General features: G+C 48.8%; 3 protein-coding genes across 8 annotated transcripts; all 3 read right to left on the reverse strand.

The window, feature by feature from the left end:
• PLAC8 (placenta specific 8) lies at nucleotides 2,924–4,453 on the reverse strand. 4 transcript variants are annotated; one of them, XM_021395809.1, is made up of 5 exons: nucleotides 4,318–4,453; nucleotides 3,591–3,720; nucleotides 3,346–3,470; nucleotides 3,152–3,255; nucleotides 2,924–3,052 (listed from the first exon to the last, which is right to left on the reverse strand). In XM_021395809.1, coding segments are annotated over exons 2-5 (336 nt in total). In that variant the 5' UTR covers nucleotides 3,697–3,720; nucleotides 4,318–4,453; the 3' UTR covers nucleotides 2,924–3,051. The 4 variants fall into 4 exon arrangements, with proteins under 4 accessions (XP_021251484.1, XP_021251482.1, XP_021251483.1 ...); XM_021395807.1 differs by having other exon boundaries at nucleotides 3,591–3,732; XM_021395808.1 differs by lacking the exon at nucleotides 4,318–4,453 and adding an exon at nucleotides 4,291–4,311 and having other exon boundaries at nucleotides 3,591–3,732.
• Nucleotides 4,574–10,612, reverse strand: LOC110398286 (placenta-specific gene 8 protein-like). 3 transcript variants are annotated; one of them, XM_021395805.1, is made up of 7 exons: nucleotides 9,802–10,242; nucleotides 9,581–9,673; nucleotides 5,789–7,807; nucleotides 5,494–5,619; nucleotides 5,298–5,422; nucleotides 4,781–4,884; nucleotides 4,574–4,693 (listed from the first exon to the last, which is right to left on the reverse strand). In XM_021395805.1, coding segments are annotated over exons 4-7 (342 nt in total). In that variant the 5' UTR covers nucleotides 5,606–5,619; nucleotides 5,789–7,807; nucleotides 9,581–9,673; nucleotides 9,802–10,242; the 3' UTR covers nucleotides 4,574–4,692. The 3 variants fall into 3 exon arrangements, with proteins under 3 accessions (XP_021251480.1, XP_021251479.1, XP_021251478.1); XM_021395804.1 differs by lacking the exons at nucleotides 4,574–4,693; nucleotides 4,781–4,884; nucleotides 9,581–9,673 and having other exon boundaries at nucleotides 4,891–5,422; nucleotides 9,802–10,612; XM_021395803.1 differs by lacking the exons at nucleotides 4,574–4,693; nucleotides 4,781–4,884; nucleotides 9,581–9,673 and having other exon boundaries at nucleotides 4,891–5,422; nucleotides 9,760–10,612.
• COQ2 (coenzyme Q2, polyprenyltransferase) lies at nucleotides 11,212–19,239 on the reverse strand. The gene is given in 8 exon segments (XM_021397234.1): nucleotides 11,212–11,776; nucleotides 14,736–14,924; nucleotides 15,365–15,498; nucleotides 16,336–16,421; nucleotides 16,637–16,758; nucleotides 18,481–18,647; nucleotides 18,926–19,028; nucleotides 19,030–19,239. Coding segments are annotated over 8 exon segments (1,152 nt in total). The 5' UTR covers nucleotides 19,225–19,239; the 3' UTR covers nucleotides 11,212–11,620.

The following is a 19,716-nucleotide window of genomic DNA, read 5'->3' on the forward strand; positions in this document are numbered from 1 at the left end:
ACACAGGGGTCAGGTTCAGTCCTCTCCTTGGGAGCAGGGCATATGCTGTGCTTTCAGCCCTAAAATGTGCCAGCACTGTGTTTTTTGGGGCTCTGTAATGAGCTTATGGGACAGTTTTCAGGGCTCAGAAATCAAGGCCTAGTCATGCCTTTGTGGAGCTTCAAGAAAAAAAAAGCTTAAGTCTTGTATTTTCAGTAACTGAAAATGGAGCCTAAAGTCATGTGTTCTTGGGGCTCTTGGGGAAAAAAAAAAGCTGAGTCCTCCATTTTCAGGCTCTGAAAATGGAGGGTGTTACATTTTGGTCATGAGAACAAGCACAGAGAGCTGGTTTTAGAGCTCAAAAGTGGAAGCACCCATGCATTTCTTTCTGAAGCTCACAGAAAGGCTTAAGATGTACGTTTTTTGTTATTGGAAATGTGGGATTCAGTCCTTTGTTTCTGAGGCTCCGAAAAATATCTAAGTTCTACCTTTTCGGGCTTGATAATGCAGACTGGGTGCAGCGTTTTTGAGCCTGAAAATAAGCTGTTTCAGGGGATTATAAACAGAGTGGTGTGTCTCTGAAGCTCAGAAAAAAAAAAAAAATTAAGTCCCACCTTTTCAGTGATTGAAAAGGGAGATTAAGTCCTGTGTTTCTGGGTCTCAGAAATTAACTCAGTGCCACGTTTTGGGGGCTTGTACACAGGAACTATGTTGCCTGTTTCCAGCCCCCAAAATGGAGGCTTTGTGGGTGGGCAAAGTGGGGTGGGTGTGTTTGGTGGAGGGGAGGGAGGAAGTGAGGCTGGCAGGGTGGGAGTAGGAGGGGTTGTTGGGGAGGGGGGGAATGGGTGTGTGGACCCTCACCGGAGGTGGGGGTCCAGTCATGTTGGTTCTCAAACCCAGGGACGCTGGCATGCACCAGGCTGAACTAAGTGTTGGAGATAGAGCCTGGATGGTGCCATTTCACCCAGAAACTGTTCTTTATTCAATGGCTACGCATTGTCCAGAAATGCTACCCTTCAATTTTTGTACAATTATGACAGTTCATATTAATATGTAAGTTGTGACAGTGATTGAGTCTGGGATGTTGCCTTGAAGGATCCGTCAGCTGTAGCTTCTACAACCAAAGCAGCTTGAAGAAACAGGAGCAACAAGAAACAAGCAGGGACAGCCACTAGCATACTGTTCATGAGCTGGATTGTGCACCGTCCAGAGCTGCAAAACAAGCACTAACAGAGTTCGAATAATTGTGTATCTTCCCAGAGAAGCAAGCGGAGTTAAGTACCTTGCTGTACAGCACTGGTGCCTGCAGGGTCCTGCTGGTCAGAGCCAGAAAACTCTTAGTCTGCCTTGAGCCCCTGGTTGCAGGGGAGAAGGATGGAGCAGTCACACAGGCAGCCTATTAAGCACAGCAGTAAGGACACACAGCTGCTGAGCCAGGAGCCAGGGCACACCTGATAAGCTCAGCAGGAAAAGCAGCGTCCTTGAGTGCAGGATGGAGAAACGAGGATAAATAACAAAGAAACTGTGAGAGCAGAGTGGGCTGCCTGGAAAACAGCTGTCAGCAGCAGCTAGGAATGAGATGTCATAAAACCATAGAATCGTCTGAATTGGAAGGGACTCCTTCCAGCCTGACCTTGAATGTCTCCAAGGGCAGGGCTTCAACCACCTCTCTGGGCAACCTGTCCCAGTGCCTCACCACCCTCAGTGTAAAAAACTTCTTCCTTCTATCCAATCTCAGTCTCCCGTTTTTTAGATTGAAACCTTTTCCGGTTATCCTTTCACAACAGACTCTGATAAAGAGTCCGTCCCTTTCCTTCTTATAGCCCCCCTTTAGATACTGAAAGGCCACTCTCAGGTCCCCCCAGAGCCTTCTCTTCTCCAGGCTTACAGCAGGAAAGACATTGCTCCACCAGGCCCCACCTTCCAAACCACATGGTAACACACCCACCCATGTATTGACACTGTAAAGTGATAAAATTAACTCAGCACTTACCCAGAAGCAGATTCACTATGAGAGCTTCTCTGCAGGAGGTCTCCAGGGCAGATGGGACCCTGGTGGCAGGTGCCTGCTGATGCTGGGTGCTGTGACACCAACTGTTGTGCAGCGAGACACTTTTTTTTGCCTTCTGCTGGCCCCAGTCCTGGGAGCAGTTTGGATTCTGCCACACTGGAACCACCTTGAGTAAATGTGTATAAGCATGTAGAAAGGTAAGGCATTGTTAAATACGTAATTGCTTCCGGAGCGTGATAAAGACACAGAAACAAAGCCTCCGCGTCCCTGTGTGTTACAGAACTCTGCACATCCAGTCACCACCATTTCACACCCATGGGCAGGGAAACCCTTGCAGCACACGCCCCTGACAGCGACACAGCCCCAGCGTTCCCAGAGGAGGGGGAAAAAGAACCCCAAAGGGGTCCCTCAGCAATGTGGGGGAGAAGGGACAGGGCTGCGGGAGCCCCAGGCTGGGGACACGGTCCTCACCTGTCGCTGGTGTGTAAGCACCTCTGGTGCCCTGTGCTCAAATGCCTTTGTGCAGCAAGGCAGCCCATGAGCACCTGTTTTTTTCCCAGATCTGAGGGCTCTGGGCAGGTGGGCTCTGCGCTGTGGCTCCTCACGAGGCTCCTGCAGACGTGAGAAGCCAGCCTGTGGTCCCCACCGCTTCCCCATCCATGCCATTGCAGGCCCTGCTGCGGCATGCAGGGGGGAGCTGAGGTGTCCGCAGCTGGCTCGGCTTCTGCTTCGCTGCCTCTTCTTTTTCCACTGAATTTTGTGGCCTAGTCCCATCCTGGTGCAGGTCTGCAAGAGAAGGCCTCTACCTGGTGCGCTCAGTGCTGCTCTGAATGCTCAGCGGAAAGCAGCATGCTGTTCTCTGGTGTTGCAGCAGGACGCCAAGAAATCGTGAAATCAAAGAACAATAAGTGAATAAACACAGACACACAGAAGTGAGTGCAAGCACCGCTGTTTATTGACTGCTACTGAAGAGGGGTGGGGGGAGAAAAAAAACACAAAAAAACGCAGCAGATCGCACAGTCCTAAAGGGCAGCATCAACTCCACAGCAAGGGCAGCAGCATCTGCAAGAGAAGGTGGTGTTGAGGGGTGGGACGCGCTGCGCCTGCTGGAAAGGGGCTCTGGGACCCCTTGGGTGGCTCTGCAGAGCAGGGAGCACTCACCAGAAGGTGCGCTGCTCCTTCCTATAGTCGATGTCTCTCTTCAGCTGGCAGAGAGAGCACATGGGGCAGCACAGCACCGAGTAGTAGTCACCCAGGATGGAGCCCTGATGAGAAAAAACCATCACATGAACAACCCCTCGTGGCCCCGCACCCGTAGGGCCATCCCACGCCGCTTCCCCTAGCCCACCACTGACCGGGATGTTGTAGCGGGTGCGGTACAGCGTCCGCATGGCCACGCTGCCACCGCACAGGCAGAACTCATCCATGGCGTTGGCCACCTGGCAGCTCAGGCAGGGATAACAGAAGGCTCCACAGATGCCTGCGAGGAACAGGGGGAAGCCCTGAGCTCACAGCCTGACTCAGGAGAAGAGGGGAGCACACCAACACTACCAACATCCCCTCAGGAGGGACCCAAGACACAGGGCTGGTGCCTACTCACAGACGCTGCAGTCAGACATGCAGTCCAGCAGCCCCGTGTGCCACTTGCTGGGCTGCGGGGACGCAGAGAAGCCGGGCTGGATCGTCACCACGTGACGGGAGGCCATGGTCGGGGCTCTGCACAGAGAGTCCTGGAAGGAAGGCTGGTGGGGAAGGAAGGAAGGGGCCTCCTTCCTCAGCAACTCCAGGGCAGCTTGCTTTCCTCCATCCTCCTCACTGTCCCGCACCCAGCCAACAGCTCCCACCCTTCCTCACCTTCATGCTCCCTGGGGCCACAAGTGCTGCTGCAGCTTCCCTGCTCCCATCCCTCCCAACCGAGAGGCTGTGGCCTCTACCCGACACCCACTCCTCCCTCTGCCCGCACCCATCTGCCCCGCAACAGCCACACCTGAGGCCCCTTCCCTCCTTGCTCCACCTTGCTCTCCCTTCAGCTTCACAGCTGCAACTGTTTTCCATCAAGTGATGGCAATGCCCTACAACATCCCATGCAAAGTTCCACCTGCTCTACCTGCCCTGAATGGGGATACAAGGTGATGGCTGCTTTGTGCTCCTGTCCCCAGCACAGGAGTCGGAACCCAACCTTTGTCCCTTGCCGCTGCCCCAACCCCACTCCCCCCTGGGATGCCCAAGCAGAAAACGTCACCCCCAGCCCTTCCCTTGCCCAGGCAATGCTGTTTCATCCCAATCCCCCTCCGTCTCACCCCAAATCCCCCTCCAGCCACACGCACCTGCCCTGCTCCTGGCGGCACACTGCCCTGCCCCGCTCCCCATCCCTTTTATGCACTGGGTGCTGCCAACCTCTGCTCCTCCTGGCCAACGTCCAGGTGCCCCGCCTGCACAACGTCCCCACTGCTCCCGCAGTGACAAGGAAGCCTGCTGATGTGACAGAGGGTGACACCTCCACCAGCACCCCACGCGCGCCCTGAACTGCTTAGGAAAGGTACAATTTGGAGAACCCTGGTGGAAACCCATCCGCACAAAACATGAGAGGCAAGGCAAGCATTGCTGTTTATTGGTGGCATGAATGAGGGGGGACAGGCAATGGTCACAGGTGGCCCCATGCCCCTTTCCCACAGGGCAGAGGTGGTGTCGTCTCCGTGGCATCTGCAAGGGTAGAGTGAGGCAGTGAGGAGGGGAGGCAGCCACGTGCACCCCTCTGTGGTGTGGGACACAAGGAAAGGGCACACCGACCAGAAGATGCCCATCGCTCTCCTCCGATTGATGTCCCTCTTGATCTGGCAGACAGAGCACACAAGGCAGCAGCAGGAGACGCAGCAGTCAGAGCAGAGGGAGCCCTGTGAGAGAGAGGCAGGCGTTAGGAGCGGGGTCTCCCAAAAACACGTTTTGGCACAGAGAAGGCCGGGCTGAGCTGGTCACTCCGCGTCTCTTTGTTGTGGTCTGACCGCAGAGCAGCGGGCCATCCGGGCTGCAGGACGGAGCGGGCTTGCCAAAAGGAGATGATAACACAGAAAGGGAGAGGTGATGGCTTACCACCGGCATTGGGAGGGCAACTTATCTTTCGTTTTCCCGGTCTGAGGCAGAGGGGGAAAAGAGCACACCGCGTCCTTCCACTGCCCGCACGGGGCCGATCCCCGATGGGGAGGGCAGGAAGGGTGCTGAGCCTGGCCCGCGTCCCCTCCGTGTGCCTGTGCCGGGGACTGAGAGACAAACGGGGGAGAAGGGATCGCCCCGCCCGCGCCCCACTGACCGGGATGTTGTAGCGGGTGCGGTACAAGGTCCTCATAGCCATGCTGGTCCCGCAGAGGCAGCACTCGTTCATGTCGCCGGCCACCGTGCAGGCCAAGCAGGGGAAGCAGAACAGCCCGCAGCAGCCTGCAAGGAGGGACGCGCCGTCGGAACGCGCTCTCGGCCCCCGCCGGCCGCCCGGTCCCGCCGGCACTCACAGACGCCCCAGTCGGTGAAGCAATCCATCAGCCCGGTCTGCCACATGGGCCTGGCGTTGGTGGCCACGGACACCGCCTGGGGCTGCAGGGTCACCACGGTGGGGACGGCCATCGTCGGGATCCGGACTGCGAGAGGAGGGGACAGCAGTCAGGAAGGCTCGTCCTCGCAGGAGCCCCGCGTCCCCACGCCGCCCCTCGCTCCAAAGCCTCGGCGAGCCCCAGGTGTGCCACGCAGTGCTGCTGGCACTGAGCTGGCTCGGAGGCGCTAGGAGCCGTGCCCCGGGGCTGCACTCACCTCTGTGCACCGACGGAGAAGGGGAAGAAAGTGATGCCAGGCAGCAGGCGCTTTGCTACAAATTCGTTTCTCCCCCAATCAATGCAGAGCTCCTCCCTTGTCCCGCGCGTCGGCTCAGAGCCCAGAACAGAAACCGATAGCGGCGACGCTGCCGACCCTGCCGACCCTGCACGTGGGAGTCCCGACACCTGCACCGACGGGGGGAAGCAGCGAGCAAGGAGCAGCCTGCCCTTAAAGCGGCTCTTTGACGGCCCCCCTCGTTTCCCCAAGTAGGATGTGGGAAACGTTTTGCATTAAGCCATTCGCTAAGCAGGGGAAAGTAGATAAATACTGATTGGAAGTAATTATACAAAATACTCTGTTAATGCTTGCTTGCAGCACCGCAGTAGACCTGAGATGTTGATGACACACAACAGATGTTGTGACGCAGTATTTATTGTAGATGGGAAGACGTGTTGTAAGGCTGGTCTGCTTTAACAAGGCAAAAGAAACAACAACGGAACGCCTAAAATGTGACAGAGAGCATCAAGATGTTTCCCTTTGTCTTCCTTATGTGTGTGTGCGGACTTCTCCGCTTGCCCTTGCATTCCACAGCAATCTTTGGGACAAAAGGAGTGCTGGGAGGAAGTAAACGACCCCCAAGGACTAACAATGGATCATCACCATGCTAGAAGGACGCTAGACGACATCGAAGATTGCCAGACAAGGCTAAGGCTGTTAGTTGGGTGTGGATAGGTTAATGAATTTGGGAATGTAATGAATATCAAAGAATCAGCAAGTTTGGGAAAGACCTCCAAGATCACCCAGTCCAACCATCCACCTACCACCGACAGTTCTCACTAGACCACGTCCCTCAACACAATGTCTAAACATTCTCTGAACAGCTCCAGGGTCGGTGACTCCACCACCTCCCTGGGCAGCCCACTCCAGCACCTGACCATTCTTTCAGAGAACTATTTCCTAACGTCCAGCCTGAATCTCCCCTGGCACAACTTGAGGCCATTCCGTCTCATCCTATCACTATGTATGTAATACATGTGACAATATAACCTGTTACAAACGATCAACTGGGGGAGCGTTCCTGGAGAGTTACCTCAATGCTACCCCAGCACTGCCAATAAAGAACACCTTGCTTAACAGTAACAAAACTTTGCCGTTAAGTTTCTACTCATCAGTGTCTTTAAATCAATACACGTACATGAGTACACATGTCATTTTCCCTTGCTATCCTGCTCTTCCCAGGCTGGGGAGCATCTGGTATCGCTGTGCTACTAACCTTCAGTGGAGGACGCTGGGGCGCAGCGGGGCAAAGGTGACACTTCTACTGGCAGTGGTGCTTGGAGCAGTGGGACCTGATGGCACCGGGGGCCAGGCCCTTCCCGTGTGAAACCACAGCTGCTGCTCCACCTAAAGCCAAGCACCCCATCCTCCTCCCACCTCTTCCCCCAGAGACCCAGGGGGCGTTCAGGCAGCAGGATGGGCAGGACCCACGCTGTTATCTGCTCCCTGCAGCTGGGTTGGCCACCTTTGGAGCTGAGATTTGGTGAACCCACTCCCCAGCAGCGATGCCCTTATCGGCTGCTCACCAAGCAGACACCCATTTCCCGTTGCTGCGCGAACAGTTGTGGTTTCCCTTTGCTCGTGGTCCCATTGAGCTCTGCGGTAACAAAGTGCTGTGTGTAATGGGGTGAGGTGCAGCATGGCCTTGGAGAGACACCACGTCCAAGATGGGGCTGCTTCTAAACATCACCTCTTCTCCCGCCTACAGCACAAGCCCTCACCCCAACAAGATTCGTGCTCTGCTGCTGCACATAGACACACACACCAATGCAGGCACATACAGGTTTGGGCGTTACCTTGTTTTCCTCTTCCTTGTGGTGTTACAATTGCTGAAGCCCTATTTTTATACTTTGCTTTTACGTTTCGTCGTATCTGGACAGGTTTCCTTGTAGTTCTGCCAGCCCTGACAATACAGACACCTGGTGGGCAGAGGTGTTGTGTTTCCTTACCAGCAACACCCTGAAAAAGAAAGGCGCTGTGAAACCCACTCTTCCACTCCCATTTCCTGCACGTTTCAGGTAAGCGCAGAATCATATCAAGGCATGGGTTGGAAGGGACCTTAAAGCCCATCCATCTCCAAGCTGTGCCATGGGCAGGGTTGCACCCACTAGCTCCATGGCACGCCTGCTGCTGCAGGACGGGCACAAGACTTCCATAGGTACTACAGAATGTGAGCTCTTCTCAAACCAAAGCGGCTTAAAGACACGTTAATATGTAAGAAACCAACGAGTAACTTTTGCCACAATCCCTAAGGTACTGTTAGAAACATTAAGACACTTATGAATTGCATCACTAGATTCTTGTATTACCCCATAAGCACCTTGTAACCAGAGTTCAACAGGAAGTTGGATGCATTCAGTTCTCCCTCTTGATATAGGTTAACTCAGCAAAATCTTTCACTATGTTCACTGGTTGAGCTGGGTGTTGGCTCCTTGCCTTGGATGCACAATGCTTGCTTTCCTAAACAGAGCTTCCTTTGTCTGCTTGGTACTGGTTTGGTGTATGTCTTTGTTATCTACTTGGTATGTACAAGGACATTCTAAGCAAACTGTTTTATACTATGTTAGCAAAATTGGGAACAAAGATAAAGAGTTGCTCATTGTTGCAAGGTAAGCTATGGAACTACCAACTTAGCAAAGAAAAAAGAAGACAGGCAGTCAAGGGTCACAGAAGAGGAAGAATATGATGGATGGGTTAAACGACCATCAGGGACCATCAGAGGGCTTTATCATGCATGCCTGAACAACAGTAGCATATATTAACAAGCTGTAAATCGCTTCTCAGAAATGTAATGAATATGTATCTCCTATGTGAATAAAGCATATCTCTGACTTTGTGAGGGGTGCACTTGACTTGGTCCAGGACACCTGGCACCATGAATAAAGAATGCCTGCTTTCCAACATCCCTTTGGAATTAGAGTTTATTCCTGGATTTCAGATGACACTCTACAAACTGCAGCTTTGTCACATAATTGTTCAGAAACTTACTGTATTTCATTTTTATAACTGGAAAATCATAAACCCTACTTAAGAATTTCTAGGTAAGGATGTCATCAGAAAAATCCAGGAAGAAAACTCTCTAAGTCCAATGTGGTGTTAGAAAGCAGCATTCCTTTATTCCTCACAATATGTACTGGGCGACTTGACAAATCAAGCGTGCACTCTTGGAGTTCAGGTTCTATATTTAAACAGTTAAAACATACATATGCAATTCATTGGCATACATATCCATTATTTTCCAAGAACTTGTTAATATATGCAAATGTCCCTCTGGACATGTGCGGTGGTGGCCTATAGTGGTCGTAGACCACCTACTTCCTCCTCTCTATTTCATCTTCAGCTTTATCACAGTGCCCTTTGGTAGACCCCCAGCTATTTTTCCCCTATTTGGCAAATTTCCATTGCTTCTTATGCAATAATGAGCAACTTCCCTGCACTATAACTCAAAACAATTTAAATGAAAGCCAAGAAAAAGTCCTTGCACCTGAGGGATGTAAAGTAGTCTATTGTGACTTCAGTGCTTCAACGAAGCAGGATTGTTCAGAAAAACAAGACTGTTCCCATACCAAGCAAAAGCTAAACTGGAAAGTTTTACAACTAGCACACATCGATTCCTTTTTGCTAATAATAGTAATTTATCTAATATACCGATCCCTATTGCTAAACCAGCCTATATCAAGGATCAAAGAAGCTCCCCTCAGCTGCCAAAGCTGTGGTTCCCGACTTTCTCACCTCTTCCAAGTTTTGGTGCAGTCCGGCCAGTGAGATGGGGGAGAAAATCAGGAAAAACAAAGTAGAACTCGTTGCTCGAGATAAAACTATTTACTAAGATAGATAGATAAAAGGATAATAGTTATGAATATATATGTATATATGAATGCATAACAAGTGATGCACAAGCAATCACTTACTGATCAATGTGATGCACAAGTGATACACAAGCAATCGCTCACCGACTGGTGCCCAGCTTGCCCCCTTCAAAACTCTCCTTCCACGTGATGTCATACGGTATGGAATACTCCTTTGTCCAGTTTAAGTCAGCGCTCCTAATTCCTTTCCCTCCAAGCTCCCGAGACCGAGGCTCTTTGCTGTGAATGACCTTGGCTCTACACTGCACTGCTTAGCAGCAACTACTAACATTAGTGCGTTATCAGCATTGTTTTTCTCCTAGAACCAAACATAGCATCATACCAGATAACTCTGAAGAAAACAATTCCTTCCCAGCTGAAACTAAGACACCAGGGTAGTCAAGCGCATACGCACCACCTGCCAGCAGGTGAACAGAGGTCAGCTCTGACAGTTTACGTTCCTGGAACAGGTGTGCCCACCGCTCCCTCCACAGCAAGTCCCACAGTGCAAACGCTGGGAGGCAAAGAAAAGCGCAACCTGCATGCCAACTGCAGAACTAGCCAACCATAAAGTGCAGGAAACCTGGGAACAGTTTGAAGCCCTGTAGTTTTAACCTGTTGTTGCTATTCTTACTTTTTGTAGGCCTCTGCCTACAAACAAGTTCCTTCCATAAGAGTAGAAAAAGAAGAAAGCAGAAGCTGAACCAACTGGAATTAAAAGGAGGAAATGAGATTAACTCTGCAAGACAATTCGGTAGCCTAGAGCCAACTACCACTCAAGCATGCTCAGCTGGTGTTAGCTGCTGGTTGTAATGTTGGTAGTCCACATTCAAATCATAGAATCAGAATCATAGAATCACAGAATGTTTTGGGTTGGAAGGGACCTTAAGGCCTACCTGCCCCAACCCCCTGCTGTGGGCTGGTTGTCCCCACCAACTCAGACTGCCCAGGGACCCACTCAACCTGGCCTTGAGCACCTTCAGGGATAGGACATCCACCACCTCTCTGGGCAGAAGTGCCAGGGCCTCACTGCCCTCTGAGTAAAGAATTTCTTCCAAAGTCTAACCTAAATCTTCTCTCCTTTAGTTTAAAGCCATTCCTCCTTCTCCTATCACTATCAGACCATGTAAAAATTTTGTCTCCTTCAATTTATAAGCCTCTTGCTGAGTACTGGAAGACCACAAATTGGTCTCCCCAGAGCCTTCTCAAAGCTAAACAAGCCCAACTCCCTCAACCTTTCTTCGTAGGAGAGGTGCTCCAGCCCTCTGAGCATCTTCATAGCCCTCCTCTGGACCTGCTCCAATAGCTCTGTATCCTTCTTGTGCTGGGGGCCTAGGCCTGTATGCAGTGCTCTGAACAAAAGGTACTCTGAAATACTTTCTGTTGACATCTCCATATTCTGGAGCAAACAGAGCACTGACTGCACCCAGACAACTCCGATTAAAAATCTGATTACTTCACACAAAAAGCTCCAACTCAACATGTAAATTCTTTTGAAATAAACAGGAACACCAAACACGTACAGACAGATTTTATTTACGTACTGAAATCACTTTACATTTTCCCACGTCCTGCTGCTTAGAGACATCGGTCTTGTTCTGTACAAACTGCTGGGCTCACAGTCTGGAGAGCAGGTCAAGAGTTCCCTTGTATTACATAGGACCAACAGAGCAGCCTCAGTACTAGGGAGGTTGAAGTCATTCAAGAGTAATCACAACTTACACTGTAAGATAGTCTCATGTACTTGGTTTTGTTGTGTTTTGTTGGTTTTGTTTGTTTTTAGAAAAAAAAAAGAAAACTTTCAACAGCTTTTTTATAAATAAATAGAATAAATCAGAAATAATCATGTTAAAAGTGTTCCCCGTCTTAGAGATATTAATTTTAGCCAGATTAAAACAAACATCAATATCTGTAATAATTTCAACTACCTGCTTTCTAAAGGCTCTTCTACAGCCTCAGAGTCTTTTCTTTTCCAGAGATTTCCAAGCACAATCCCTATGAAGAGCAGAACTCCTACAGTACGATTTGAAGCAAATTTCTTCCAACAGTCTTCAGGCTTGTCTATATCCAAAGTGTAAATCTGCAAAAGCACAGTATAAGCATCCCACCATTAGTATTATACCGATGTACAAAGGTTTGACACATCACAGACACAGGAAGGTCCATAAATTCAAAACCTCTCAGGTTCTGAAACTACCCTGAGCCCCAAAAGAAACAGGAATGCTCTGTGCTTGCAGAGGATGGTTTGCATGACTAGCATCTATGTTTACTTGACAGATTTACTCAACAGGCAGCAAAAGAGCAAAGGATTACTCACAGACCTGACTCCTGGACCCTCTCAATGAATCACAGTATAAGCAGTCTAGATACTCGTGTGTGCAGCTTGACAATAAAATCTGTAAAAATATCTGAGCAGGTAAAGAAGTCTTTGGAGATTCTTCTCAGCAGGAAGGCAGCTAATTCTGCAACAGGAACTTAAAGAAGATAAACAGCAGAAGTATATTCCTGCACCTTTCATATCTCTGCTCACACCTTGTGCTTTGGTAGAAAAAAGGCAGAGGAGGGAAGGCAGCAGAGCTGCTGTCCTGCCTAGCCACACGGGACACTACAACTGGCTAAAGCTCAGCTGCTCCTCACTGTTTACCTATGTCCCCCTTGCAAAGAGGAACTAGGACACCTGCTCGCAGCAAGACCTGCCCAGCTCGGCAGCTGTTCACAGCTTGAGATGAAAAAAACCACACAGTGCAGCAAAAGCAAAGTTACTGAAAACAACAGCTAGAAATGAAACTTGATGCAGAAGTCTTTCAGGAAGAATGATGAGAGTAAACCTTGAACAACAAAAGAGAAAGCATTCCATAGAGACACCTCCAAAAACCTCAAACCCTGCAGTTCACCCCCACACTACCCAAGAAATCAAGAGAGAGCACATCCAACTGAAAGAAATGAAAGCTTCTCGAGGAAACCCATTCTGCTGTCCGCACTTGGGCAGAGATGAGGGGATGAGTTCTGATCAAACTATCTAAAATGCTGCCTGCACTTTTAAAGCCCAGTGTTATTCACCCATTTAAAGGCCTGCCAGCACCCCAGCACAGAGAAATGACAACACAAAATGGCTAAGCGAAACCCAACAGCAGCCAAGCCATAAGATCCACCTTCAGAAACGCAAAGCAAATTAGACATCTTAGTCTGCTACCTGGGAACTTTTTCAGCAGTGCAGAAATTTGACATCAGCATGACCCAAATTCCTCCCTCAGCCACAAATTCACTAACTTAAGGAAAACCTGCCCCTCACATGGCTTATTAGGCTCTTTAAACTCAGTTAGGCACATGTTTGGAAGTCTTGAACAATGTGAAAATTTAGGCAGAACTAATATTAAAACAGTCACTTAAAGAGAAGCTACTCTGTGGCATGCTTGTATGCCTTGGTTATTGTCACACACTCTTTGCTCCTCACATTCTGCACCCTCACCAATAAAATCCTGTCTGCAGGAAGGTAATTTCCACTTACGCCACAACTACCATGCGAGGCCACTCTGCAATGGAATGTAGTATGACTTCCTCCATGAATTTACAACCACAATCCCAATGGAAAGCAGCTGCTGACAGGTAACAGACCATAGTATTGCAAGAGTTTTACAACCCACGGGTATGTTTAGTACCTATGAGCTGCATGAGCTTCCCTGCTGAAGTGCCACTGAAAGTGTAATGGGCCCTAGAACAGCAAGTTTCATATTAATTCCATTCTTCACCTCCCAGACTGCTGACAGTATTACTGCTCTGTTACCCTCACTCACATCTGAAGGCCAGCAACTACTTTTCGTAAGGGCTAACTTGTCACAACACGACTGGAGAACGCAGTCATTTGGGTAACAAGATCCTATCTGCTTCCTTCATTGGCAAGGCTAATTTTCTTTATTCTCTGATATGCATTAAAATTTGTAACCCTGCATAAGTACAAGAATGAACTTGACTGTTTTCTGCTATAAAAACAATAGTGAATTAGAACCATCAGATATCAACAAATTATAGTATTAACATTTGCTACAGAAGGTAGTGAAAAAGCCACAGAAACTTTTGTTATACTGTCAGGTGCAGACTGAAGCTCCAGAGCATGGTACAGAATAATTACTCAGACATAAAATTAACAATTTCTGGGAGACAGAACATACAACACTCATTTTCATGTAGCTATTGTATAGCTATAGCCCCTAAAAATCAGCAATCACATCAAAATAAATCTATTTGATATGGCAGACCATTTCATCTTGTAAATTATCTGAACAATCATAACATGCATTGACAGTAGTGTCATGTCATATGCACCAGACACAGCTAGAGCTGCATCAGAACAGCAACAACTGCAAAATCATACATGATACTGAGGTGGATCTAGCTGCAGCTGCTATCAGAAGCAGCAAGAATCATAGAAATAATTAGAATCATAGAACTGCTCAGGTTGGAAAAGACCTTCAAGATCATCAAGTCCAACCACAACCTAACCATACTGCTCTAACAACCCACCGCTAAATCATGTCCCCGAGCACCACATCCAAACAGTTTTTAAACACATTCAGGGATGGTGACTCAACCACCTCCCTGGGGAGCCCGTTCCAGTGCTTAACAACCCTTTCTGTAAAGAAGTTTTTCCTGATATCCAACCTAAACCTCCCCTGGCGCAGCTTGAGGCCATTTCCCCTTGTCCTGACACCTGTCACCACTGAGAAGAGACCAACCCCGCCCTTGCTGCAAGAAAATCCTTCCCTTGACATCACAGCTCAGGGCAAGGCAGAAATGATTAAAAACTGATTGAAAACCAGTGCTCTACAACCTACAGACCACTGAAGGTCTCTTCAAAAGAGAGGTCTGTAAAAGCTACTTATGAGAAGCAAGCTTTTGTCAAAAGATTTAAATTATTTTTACACAGATATTTACAAGATCATTGTTTTTTAAGTACTTGGCGAATTGCCAGAGGCTGAAAAGCACTCTGATTCCTTATCAAGAACATCGATGTGCGGAAAGTAGAAACGAATCCCTCAAACCTGGTGTGCTAGGTGAGCGCCTACGGCAGCCACAGCTGAGTAATAGGGGAAAGTCTGGTCACAGTTCATTCCTGCCACGCACAAACCCGAGACCATTGCTGTGCTGAAGCCGCTGAGCCACTGCTTCGTATCTTCCTTGAATTTCAATGCTGTGGACTTCACACCAATAATGATATCGTCCCTCTTATCCTAGAATGACAGGGTCAATTAACAGAAAATCTACAATCCAACTGCCACTTCAGAACGAAAGTAAAATGGGGAGCCTTTCTAACGCCTCCAACAGTTGCTAGCAGGAACCCTATTTAAGTGTATTTGTAAGCCCCCAAATTAAAATCCCAATTAAAAGGTAGGTCCTTAGAGCTGCGATAGCAGCCAATAGCTACTACCAGCTATACATTTATTTACGCAGTGCAGACGTGGGGGGATGCAGATCATGTTACACTTTCAGTTTTTTATCTGCTACATAAAACATTTGCAAAAAGCAATAAAAGGTCCAAGGGCTGGGCTTCCTTTGGTGGTCATCTGAGGGTGAAGAACTGCAGCAGGTTAGTATTACTATTTGAAACCAAGGCTGTATATTAAGCAAACAAACACACACGGAGCTGTAAAGTTTATCACTGCTGCTCTACCTGGTGAGCATAAATGGTGTCGTAGACCAGGGTCCACATGACGCCAGCGAAGTACAAGGGCAGGCACACGGACCACTCGCAGGACCCTCGGATGGCAGACCAGCCAAGGAGGGCTCCCCAGTTAAATGTAAGTCCTAAAACCAAAGAGAGCCAAATGAAAAAAAAGTTAAAAAGGTACCAGGAGCAGCCTGAATTACATATATACCACTCACTACCATTTGTTCAAGTGTACGGTGTGCCTGCAGCTTTTTCGACAATACCGGCATCCCTATTTTCTAGCACATAGTTTCAGTCAGGTTAATAAATAAACGTAATTTGAAATTAAAATACCACTGAGATATAAGGAGAAATATGTACAGCTACACATTTTTCCCCCATTTAAATTTGATTTTGTCATCCTAAGGAAGCATTTGCACAAAATTATTCCATGGGACTGGCATCAGCGCACTTCGATGTCTGTAAAACTGACTATAAAAGACTTCCCAGCAGCCAAGCACGGCACTTCCAGGCTGAAAAATGCAATTCTGGCTGATAAAGCTGCGAGCAGCTGGAGTCAAAAGGCCAAGGTACACAGAGAAGTGTTAGTGGCACACTCTGAAATAGAAGCATCATCACCTTCGGTATAGGACTTGATGGAGAGGCTGAAGACTGAACAAATGTATTCTTAAGAAAGGTTTCAAGGCAACCCTTAAAGTAGAGCTGTTTCCTAAGTGACAAACATTCATTCTCTCTCTCAACACTACAAAAGACAGGACTGTTTATGAACAAAAAAATGAGACAGAACTCAATGCCTGTATGTGCTCTACATTGTTTAAGGAGCTTCTGGCACAGCAGAATGTTGTCTGCAAGGTAATTTTATTTTAATATATAGTTGCATAAGACCAGATTGCTGAAGCTCAATTGCTAACTAATTTGTAGAACTCCCCAAAAGCTAGATCAGAAGGATGGAATTGAAAACATTTCCAACTCACCCAAAACTAACTGTGGCCAGTATGTTATTCTCTTCATCAGAGGGTAGGTGACCACAAGAGACAAGGAGGCTGCTCCCAGGATGATGCTGTAAAAAGTACCGAGTGACGTTACTGTTTTCTGGTCCAAAGATCACGGCACACTGTATAGCATTACAGGTGCTGAACTACTGAACTACAAGTATTGAACTGCTTCCACGACTACAACCCCTCCGACCCCAGCACATTTGCTGTTCAAAATCTTTGTCCTTAGCAAGGACAAAGAAGGAAATTCTAAGCAACAGAAGATAACTTGTTTTGCCACCTGTAGTAATTCAGACACAGAAGCACGCAGAGAGCCAGGCTGAGCTGTCCACCAAGGAAAACGAAGGACTGAAAAGTGGAGATTTCTCCAGCTGCCAGGGGTCTTCCTGCTGTCCTTGCAACCTAAACATGGAAAGAATAATGTTAATGCATTAATTCTAATAATGTTAAATAAAATAAAATTTAATAAATCAAATAATCTAATAAATCTAATAAAATCTAATAATGTTAATACATTAAAAATATGTTAAATCTAATAATGTTAATACATTAATTCTAATTCAGCATATTCTGAATGTGTTTTGAAAGTTAAAACCACACCACGTTACACAAGGCATGTAACAGGATAATTATTTTAACCCTAGTTGGGGTCCAGTTGAATTTAGATCACCTCTCAGGAGCAGAGAAATCATGCCAGGCAAACTGATGGAAGAAAAAAATATTAGAAAAACCTTTAAACTGAAATGTACGATGAGTTACTTGCCAAATGTGACAATCATCCAAACAAACAAAGAAATCCACAAAAACAAGAGGGAAAACAAGCTTTGCATTTAGAGGCAACAGGTCTAATGTCAATATGGGCACATTTGAAAGCCAACTTCATACAGAATACTAAGCAGGTGTCAAGTGTTCTGCACATGCCTTAATAATGTGAATTTAAATATATTCCCATAGTTTGTTTTCCCTCTACTCCTAAATAACTTCAGCTAAAACTTCAAATACTGTTTTTGCAGTTTAAATACGCGCTTAACATTGCTGTGACCAACACTACTGCACATCAAAACTAAGACACGGCATGTTCCATTTAAAGAAAAAACAAAAACAAAGCCCACGTCTATCAAGTAATCACTAATATAAAAAACCAAACCCCAAACCGTGACCAGCTATGCAAACCAACATCCTGCTACTGACTCAGCCTGCAACATGCTTGTCCTGAAGGTTGCCTTTTGAGGTATGTAAGAAAGTGCTGCTATGGGAATGTCTGAGCCTTTGCATTTAACCATATCAGATTCATGCATAAATGCATGTATTATGACATGAAGTCCACCTTACTGATAACACATTCCAGGAAATCATCTTGGCACACACAGTTGTTAATAACCTCTGAACCCTAAACCGTCCAAAGATGCCCCAAAACCTTTATTGAGTCATTGCTTTCCCAGCAGGACAGACAGAACAGTGCTGGAAGGAAAACTTCACAAATCACGGTGGCTCATTATGGTGCCACTTCGCAGTGGCCAATATTCAAAAACAGAGGGAAAACCTAGGATCGGAGAAGAAAATAAGCCAATAGTGAGGTTTCACCAGGATCCTCCCCTCCACCATGCACATACATGTCAGCACCTGACACCTGACACTGCCTTTTGTTCATTTCCCCTTAGCAAACAAAAGGGAGGAAGAAAGACAATGTAACAGAGGGGGTTAGCTCATGCTTGGGCACGATTTCCTCAGCAGCTATTCTCTAGAGGAAATTAACAATAATCGAAGAAATATATATATATATTTAAAAAAAGGATAGAATCAGACAATCATAGGAGCATTGAATGGTTGGGTTGGAAGGGACCTTAAAGCCCACCCAACACAAACTCCTGCCCTGGGCTGGTTGCCCCCCACCAGCTCAGGCTGCCCAGGGCCCCATCCAACCTGGCCTTGAGCGCCTGCAGGGATGGGGCATCCACAGCCCCTCTGGGCAGCCTGTGCCAGGGCCTCAGCGCCCTCAGAGTAGACTGCTGCAGTCCTACACAGGAGCATTATACAAAACAAAATGATTTCCACCACTCTAGGAGGAAACACGGACAACTGAATTGCGTGGTGGGCAAAGGCACAGAGGAGGAACATCTCCACCTGTTTGTCGTAGTCACGGTCCCACATGTCGTTGATGGTGCAGCCAGCCCCACGCATCAGGACTGCTCCGGCGCCGAACAGACACAGCGTGTGCCAGTCAGGCAGGCAGCCCGGCTCAGCCGCCAGCCCGATGCTCCAGGTGCACGGCAAGTACAGCAGCCACGTCCCTGCGGGCAGAACGAGCTCGGGATGGGCAAGGGGGAGACAGAGAGCATCCCCGAGCAGACTCACGCCTCCATCGACCGCTGCCCTTATCCGGCGGTGCCACGCTCAGCGCCGCGGCAACCGCGCTCTGCGAGTCGTCATGGCCACCGCGTCGTTAGGACACCGCGCCCCCCGCGTCGCGACGCCTGCCGCGTTGCCGTGGTGACGGCGCCCCCGCCCTCCATTGGCCGCCGCGTCGCCATGGCTACCGCGTGGCGCGAGCCCCGCCTCGCGCACCTACCGGCGGGCTGGTGCAGGCGCATCAGGTGCAGGTAGGGCCGCAGCGGACCCGGCGCGGCGCGCACCAGCTCGGCCGCCGAGAAGGTGAGAGGCCGCGGGGCGCCCGGCGGGGCGGCCGGGCAGCGGAGCGGCAGGGCGGCGGCGGCCAGGGCCGGGCGCACGGCGCGGAAGCGGCAGGAAGCCCGGCTGAGCCGCGCCAGCAGCGCCGCCATCGTGCCGTCGCCGGAAGCGCTTCCGGCGGGGCGCTGTGGTTCGCCGCACCGCATGCGCCGTGCCGTCTGCCAGCAGCGGGACGGCCATGATGGGAGCGGCCTGTGGGAATCTGAGGGCTTGTAACGGCTTTTCATGGTTGTTCCCGGCTCTTTGCAGTGACTGGAAGGACGCTGGGCATCAATAGAGGACGGCCAGCAGCCCTTGGGTGTGCGAGGGCCTCGCCTGACACTGGTTCTGAGCAGTTGGTGTCCCGCCTGCGGGAGCCAAGTAACAACAGCGCATTCAGCACAGTAACACATTTAGTCTCTAGCTGCTTTACTGCAGCATCTCACTACAAGCCTGTCTGCTGTTTTGGCTGCAGAATTTGCCCAAAGTGTTTAATGCAGGCAATTTCCTTTAGATTACGCAAAGACGTATGTGCGCACACAGCAGTATATGTCTCATTTCCCAGGCCATAAACAATAAACATTCACAGTTTTGCAAAGGGCCTCCAGATACGCAGCCTCATTCCCTTGGTTGTCTGTCACCGTACTGCAAATAAAGCATAAACTGGGGATGTGAGCTTTGGACAGAGCAGTA

Source organism: Numida meleagris, chromosome 4 (genome assembly GCF_002078875.1).
Source record: "Numida meleagris isolate 19003 breed g44 Domestic line chromosome 4, NumMel1.0, whole genome shotgun sequence".
NCBI lineage: Eukaryota > Metazoa > Chordata > Aves > Galliformes > Numididae > Numida > Numida meleagris.

Bases quoted from the DNA above. Each gene is read 5' to 3' on its own strand.
- LOC110398286 (XM_021395804.1), bottom strand. From the start codon at position 5,605: ATGGCCGTCCCCACCGTGGTGACCCTGCAGCCCCAGGCGGTGTCCGTG. The intron at 5,423-5,493 runs GTGAGTGCCGGC...CCCTCCTTGCAG, and splicing joins CTTCACCGACTGGGGCGTCT to GCTGCTGCGGGCTGTTCTGC.
- PLAC8 (XM_021395806.1), bottom strand. From the start codon at position 4,045: ATGGAAAACAGTTGCAGCTGTGAAGCTGAAGGGAGAGCAAGGTGGAGC. The intron at 3,733-3,844 runs GTGAGGAAGGGT...CTTCCCCACCAG, and splicing joins TGGCCCCAGGGAGCATGAAG to CCTTCCTTCCAGGACTCTCT. The intron at 3,471-3,590 runs GTGAGTAGGCAC...TGTTCCTCGCAG, and splicing joins CATGTCTGACTGCAGCGTCT to GCATCTGTGGAGCCTTCTGT.